This window comes from Tursiops truncatus, chromosome 11, assembly GCF_011762595.2.
Source record: "Tursiops truncatus isolate mTurTru1 chromosome 11, mTurTru1.mat.Y, whole genome shotgun sequence".
In the NCBI taxonomy this organism is placed as follows: domain Eukaryota; kingdom Metazoa; phylum Chordata; class Mammalia; order Artiodactyla; family Delphinidae; genus Tursiops; species Tursiops truncatus.
The window spans coordinates 14,569,397-14,576,547 of record NC_047044.1 but is presented as its reverse complement, the minus strand read 5'-3'; the positions used below and the strand labels follow the sequence as shown (position 1 = coordinate 14,576,547).

Sequence of the window (7,151 nt, the reverse complement as noted above, 5' to 3'; positions counted from 1 at the left end):
ACTTGGACATTTCAGAATGATCAGAGGACTTACTCGGTGTCATCAGATTGTTGCAGGAGATGATTATTATTTTTGTAGTGGCACTCTTTTCTTCACCTGAAATCGTTCACAGAAGCCTGGTTTGTGGAATGAATACAAGCAGAGCTAGTTTGGTTGAACTGGACATGGAGTGAGTGCTTTGGACACCTAGCTCAGTCCACCTCCTCCCTCTCTCAGCAGCTGCTCCTCAGGCTCTGTGCTGAAACAATCTGGGCTCTGAAGCAGCACTGTTTGGCCACCATTGGGTTGTTAGGGACTCGTTTCTGGCTTCTTCTGGAGTGGAGTTATAGCTTCTGTTTCCTTGTGTCTTGAGTGCTTGGAGCCTAATTTGTAATCTAAGTAGATGACATATTTTAACAACAAAGTTACACTGCTTTGAGTGCTGCTCAGGTACTTGTTCTGCAAAGAAATCCTCGTTATTTGAAGAACATTTTGCTTTTAAGACTTAAAATACACAGATTTCAAGTTTTATTTTTCCTACAACAAGAAAAAGGCCAAACACAAATGTCTTAGCACATAAACAACTACTGGAAACATGCTATAGCGACAGATTAAAATCTGAATCACAACACAGGAATAAAACACTGTTAGTATCTGCAGAAAATAGGAATATTGCCAATGTCTTCCTGCTTTTTAAAAAATCTGTTTTGCATATAAGTAAATGGCTTGGAATGCTATGTGCTACAAGAATGTTTAGAGTTCTACACATGAATTCGTACACATGAATTTTTTTTCTTTGCTATACATATGTATTGTCTTTTTTCCTTCACAGTGTAGAAAATTCAGTCAATTAATACGATTTTCCAGAGGCCATGTCACCTTTAGTAGCTTAATGTATAGGTAAAGGATTAGGGCTGTTGACATTCTTTTTTCCTGTGGTATTTTGTAATATCTGAGCTATAGGACAGCCTTTAAAAAAGTGTCCACCAGAGGCCATATGGCTTTAATTGGGTCTGGGTTGAAAGAGTCACCCTGAAACTTCGATGGGTAAAAACATCCTGGTTCTCTAGTACACCTTTCTGTGGCCTTATAATGTTAGGTTGCGCTGTATGTGGGGTGTGTGTGTGTAGTGGAGATGGAAGGACATAGTGATGACCAGAAGCACCATATACTATAAAACAGTAGTTTTCAAAATGCATTCATTTTCGAGTGGTCCTTGAGAGGTTCGTGAATGGTGTTGGTGTCCTGCAGATACAGGTGCTACTTTCCGACCTCACCTCGGACTTACTATCCTACGTGACAGATCTCTCAGTTTAGGATACCAGTGGTGTGTCACACACCTAAATTTGTGGTCCTCCCAATAGTTTATTCTGAATTCTTTAAACCACCATCGAAGCTTTTCTTCTTGACTAGCTTTAGAGTCAGAAGCTTGTAAAATCTACATTCTTTTCATTAGACTGAGACTTGAGTTTTATGTGTTGCTGGTGTATGATGAGAATGAAGTCATTGTTTGGTCATAGCCTGTTCACTGCGTGACTTTCTGACACCACTTTGATGTATTGTGATAGAAGATAGTGTGGAGCAGGGGTCCCCAACCCCTGGGCCATGGACCGGTACCAGTCTGTGGCCTGTTAGGAACCGGGCTGCACAGCAGGAGGTGAGCGGCAGGTGAGCGAGCGAAGCTTCATCTATTTACAGCCGCTCCCCGTCGCTCACATTACCGCCTGAGCTCCACCTTGTCAGACCAGCGGCGGCATTCGATTTTCATAGGAGCATGGACCCTACCGTGAACAGCGCATGTGAGGGACCTAGGTTGCCCACTCCTTATGAGAATCTAATGCCTGATGATCTGAGGTGGAGCTGAGGTGGAGATGCTAGCGCTGGGGAGTGGCTGCAAATACAGATTATCATTAGCAGAGAGGTTTGACTGCACAGAGACCATAATAAATCAATTGCTTACAGCTCACATCAAAACCCTATCAGTGAGTGGCAAGTGAAAACAAGCTCAGGGCTCCCACTGATTCTGCATTATGGTGAGCTGTGTAACTATTTCATTATACATTACAATGTAATAATAATAAGGTGCACAATAAATGTAATGGCTTGAATCATCCTGAAACCATCCCCCCTCTCCCCTGGTCCGTGGAAAAATTGTCTTCCATGAAACCGGTCCCTGGCACTAAAATGGTTGGGGACTGCTGGTGTAGAATGCTGTGTAAGATGCACTCCACATCACTGGCTTGTAGCCTTAGTGATTTTCTCCCCTCCACCCCCAACCCCGGCCATTTATAAATGAGAGCTCTGGTTTGGCATAGCTGGAAATCAAATCATGGGAGGTATCCTCTCTTAACAATGTAAGATTTTGTGATTCCCTATGTACAAACAGTTGAAGTCTGTCCTCTCTCACTCTTGCTTGCCTCTCTCCAATTCCTGAGATCACTGTTTAGCTTAATATCTCTGTAATTCCTCCACTCTCCCTCTGCTCCCTGTACCTGGGGCCCTGAGCCAAGGCTTGTCTTGCTCCTACCCTGGGCAGTAGCTGAGCCTCAGGGAGGGGCCAGGCAGGTCCCAGCTCTCCACTGTGCTGTGAGTGTGGTTAATCCTCCTTCGGATAGCCTCCAGTTGACTGTAGGAGATCAGATACGGGAAGTACTAGTTAGGTCATGTGACATAAGGGTTCATCTTAACTAACTTAATGGCTCTCTTGGGATTCCCCAATAGGTTATAGCACTTAAGTTTCTGCTATCCCATAGCAAAACAGGTAAAATGCTAATTGAGAGGCAAGGAGATGTTAACTTGCTTCTGCTCTAAACTCAACAAAAGACCACAGAGCAGATACTTAAAATATGGAGCTTGGAAATTGGAATTAAAGCAGGAGGACCAAGCAGAATAGAAATAATGAAACGTATTTAGGATTTTAAAGAATTCTCTCTCTCTCTCTCTCTCTCTCTCTCTCTCTCTCTCTCACACACACACACACACACACACACACACAATTGTAAGAAGAATGTTTAGTTTTACATTGGTTTTACCTTAAAGAAATAATACACTGAAATTTCAAAAAACTTTTCATCTTTTCCTCTTGGCCTGCCAGTTGAGGGTCATGAACACAGTCTAGAAGTCTCACCTCTTGGGGCTGCATATTTTGTCTGTGGAAACACAAGGGAGCCTCTGTGCCCTTTATGCATTGTGTTTGGTTAATGGACTGGTTTGACTTGTTTGTCACCCAACCTTGCAATTTGTCTCCAACCAAACCCAAAGTGCCCCCTTCTATTAGAGTGTAAATATTAGACTGAAATGGAATTTAATCCACGGCTGCTCTGGAGTCGAGGACAGCTTTTGACACTCAGGGGGGATAGTCAGCAACCAGCCTGCTTATTCTCTTGGGTAAAGAAAACCATGCGATGCATGTGCAAGTGCTCTTAGGCTCTGAGCTATTCCTCCAGCATAATTAAGTTACTGCTTGTATCTGCGAGGCTGACTTAACTCGCTTACACTGGGACTCTAACTTGCATCCTTTCACAGATTCTAAACACACAAAACCAAATGAGCCACCAACTTGTTCTATGAAGTTGAATGAGGCACTGGGAGGGGCAGGGCTCTGAAAGAACACTGTGTGCCTGCAGGATGGCTCGAGCTGGGCTCTGCTGTGGCCTGCTGTGTGGTCTGGATGGGACCCCAGGGTCTTTGCTGGACAAGCCTTCGTATTGTCCTGGTCTGCTCGCTGCACCTCCTGACTGATGCTGACAGTGGCACCTGGTCCCTTCAGCTCCCAGCCTCAGTGGCCCCGCAGTCAACTCACCTGTGTGGGCCACGCTCACCACGGGGGAGGTCTCAGCCTTCTGCTCTGCTTTCTCCCGTAGGTTAAAAAGCGGCCACAGATTCTCTTCAGCTTCTTACCAATCTCTCTGCTGGTTTGATTCTCTTCCTGGGCAAGTGATTTCCTCACATTGATACTGGTAGAAAAACAGCCTTTTTCTTTTCTCTTAACATTTTGTTTACATTTTGTTAATTTCATAGTTTTCTAGGAGGGCCAACCTAACACACATCCTGCACACCGCGTGCCGAACAAGGCGTGCGCTGCGCTGCGCCCACGTAGCTCGTTCACGAGATGCCGGCACTGGCTTGCTTTCCCCTCGAGCTCCTTCCACTGCAAATTCAGATGAGAACTTCCAGAAGGTAGTCGAAGTTCAGGCTCATGGGATTTGCTACTGTATTTGTTACCATGGGAATGAAGGCCTATAACCCCTGAAATTCTGGAATGGTAGAACTAACTGCTCCATCAGCAGGGACTGAACGGGGGGCCAGTGTGGTAATGATGAAGAGGACCCAGAGGATTAATGCAAGAGAAAGGATACGCAGATTCCAGTATCCCTCGAAAGCTGATTTGACAATTAGATGACAGTACCCTTTTATCATGCTGTTAGGAGGACGATCTGGAAGAAGATATTTTCTCCGGCTGGTGGAGGTGTCTACTGAGGCTGCATTGGAAATTCTCTCTTCATTGTGCTACATGTCAGCACAACCAAATGGATCTTTGTCATGTTTCAGCCTCACCAAGTCACCTTGGACGGAAAATGCTAGTCTTTCTTTGGGCCAAGGTTGTGAAACAGCAAAAAATAACAAACACAACCTTTCAGACTCTCTACAGAGTGACTCCCTTCCTCCTTTCATTTTGTTCTTTCCCATTAAAAAATATCACAATTATTAAAGGTTAAATGCTTGGAGGGAACATGTGCTAGCCTATGTGAGAAAACAGTCCATTTTGGGGATCAACGGTCTCCAAAGGACCATTCTTGGTCTCTGTACTCATACACAGACTGATGGGAAAATTTATTGCCATGTGTTGGTTATAAACTTGTCTCATGTCATGGAATCTTCTGTGCATGGTTATAAAAACAAGGATGCCTGGCCTGAGAAATGAGTTTGATATTCTACTGGAATATCTGGGAAATATGGTTTGAATGTTGGGATGTTTTCAGGGACAAGGGACAGAATATGGGAAAGTGGGAAAAGCTAAGCCATGTAATCACGGTTTATGGAGCCACTAGCTGTGCTCACCCAAGGAGTGGGCCCTGGCTGTGACGCTTCCACACCGGTACTGTTTCTCACCTTCTCCACACAGCTCAGGGCAGGGCTGCTGGTCTAACTTCAACGTGCATTCAAAATACTTAGGGAGATTGACAAAGATACAGGTTCTGGGCCTTATGACCAGAAATTCTGAATCCTTTGGTCTGAAATGAAGCTAGCTATGCACATTGGCCATGTCTCATGCTTTGAGAAACCTTGTCTAGCCTATCACCACTTTGTTGTGTATTTTGGGCTGTGTTTTATTACTGAGAATTGGGTGAGATAGTTTGATTTTTTCTTCCAATCTTAATTTCCAGTGTAGAAGAGTGACGGTCGCCTCACGTATTCCTGTGTTCTCAATCTTCTAAAACACATGGCTTTGTGGTGTTACGTCCTGTCCGATAGTTTTCTGCACTCTTTTATTCAGAATGCAGCGCCAGGCCAAGGACGCTTTCATTTTTACTTCCCTCTCCCCCTTCCCTATGAACGGTGAGGGGAAGACGTGCCTCAAGTTGCAAAGTAGGCTGTGAGGGGATAGCATGGCTATGTTGGATTCTCCTCGGCTCTTTGGAGCCAGGAGGCTGGTCTGGCACCTACAATGTTTCTAGCACCAGGTGCTTGGAGATTTGGGACACCCCTGCACCCCATCTAATCATGACAGGAGCCTGATGTAGGAGAAAGCATTGGGAAGGGAGTCAGGGTTACATTTTCCAGCTCTGCAGTTAACTGGTTTAGTCAAATAAGTGTGGGTTAAACAAAGTTAAAGCTAATTTCTTTACTGCAGGAATTCCAAGAGCCTTTGATACGTACTATCAATCTCAGAAAAGAAACAAACAAAAAACAGTGTTTCCTAAACACGTTTGACCGGTGAACCCTTTTATAACTAACCTTCCAGTGCCTTGCTGTACACTGCCTGCAAAACGCCGAGCTAGAAGTTACTGTCACTGCACTTTCTGATCCTGTGTCATCCATCTGCTCGTTGTCTCTGGCTCCTTGTATGTCCTTGAGGAGAAAACAACATTCCTGGTAGGAGTTCAGAGACCAAATGGTGGTGTAACACGGAATGGGTAGAGAGGCCCTAAGCTAACTCCTTCCTTGGGAAGTGGAGGGCATATTCCCCCTCTGGGAACTAGTGATGATTCCTAAAAGAACCCATGGTCTGCTCTTGGCTGTCCAATTTAGGATAGCACTCTGGGCACGAGCGACATTGTAAAGCCTCCCCTCTGTTTCTGTTGTGTTCTGAAAGGCCCCACGGGCCACGCAGCCTCTGAATTCTTTCCATGGTCCTCAAGGTCCACTGGTGGTGGGTGTGATGGGGCTTCGCCTGTCTGGTCTGCAGGGCCATCTCTTGAGCTTGGATGGGACTTGCAAGGGTAGGTGGTAGGTTCCCCTGGCTGCGCTTTTGTCCTTTTGTTTGCAAAACACTGTCAAAAGTTTATTGCCTCCTACATTGCTGAGGTCTGACTTCAGCGTCTGCATTTGATGGAGGTGGGGCAAGGCTCAGAGGGGGCCCTTCCCAAAGGCAAGCAAAACACTAACAAGAAATGTCAAAACTAGCCACACACAGACATCTCACGTGGTTATCTGAGGCAGGGAAGCAAGCATCTGGGTAGGAAGGTTGACGAGATGCCTGTCTTTAAGGCCCGTTTTGAGGAACCTGGAGGCTCTCAAAGGCCCACCCCTCAGTCGGGCAATGCTGGAACGTCATGGCAAAGGAAAGTGGGAACACATGTAGACACTCAGTTCCTGGACCAAAGGCATTTGGAAAGTATATTCTCAGGCCCTCCATTCTGTTCCCGTCAGGAACCAAGGCTGAGATGGAGGATGGGGCAGGAGAGGGGGGAGTGTAACGGGGCACCCCCCTCCCGGCCTGGACAGGGTTAGTCAGAGAACAGGCTGGCGAAAGACTTCCTCAGGTTGCGGATGGTCTCGGCCTTGGCCTCGTCTTCACTTGGGGTCCCACGCTGGGAGGCATCAGACGTGCTGAGGCTGTTAGTCAGGGACTGGGATTTGCTGAAACAGAAAGGCAAGGGGGTTGGGGGCGACAAGGCTGGACTCCCCAGGAAGTGAGTCCTGGGGCTTGCCTGGAAGCCAGCTGGGTG

At 46.2% G+C, this 7,151-nt stretch overlaps 1 protein-coding gene across 1 annotated transcript in view; it reads right to left on the bottom strand.

Annotated features, from left to right (window-relative positions):
• Nucleotides 1–7,151, bottom strand: part of SYN3 (synapsin III) — a 432,411-nt gene that overhangs the window by 789 nt on the left and 424,471 nt on the right. Inside the window, exons 14-15 of the mRNA XM_019952355.3 lie at nt 3,012–7,062; nt 34–438 (exon numbers count right to left, since the gene is read on the bottom strand). Coding sequence (XP_019807914.1) covers nt 6,930–7,062 — 133 coding nt within the window. The 3' untranslated portion in view covers nt 34–438; nt 3,012–6,929. The remainder of the gene's footprint in view (nt 1–33; nt 439–3,011; nt 7,063–7,151) is intronic.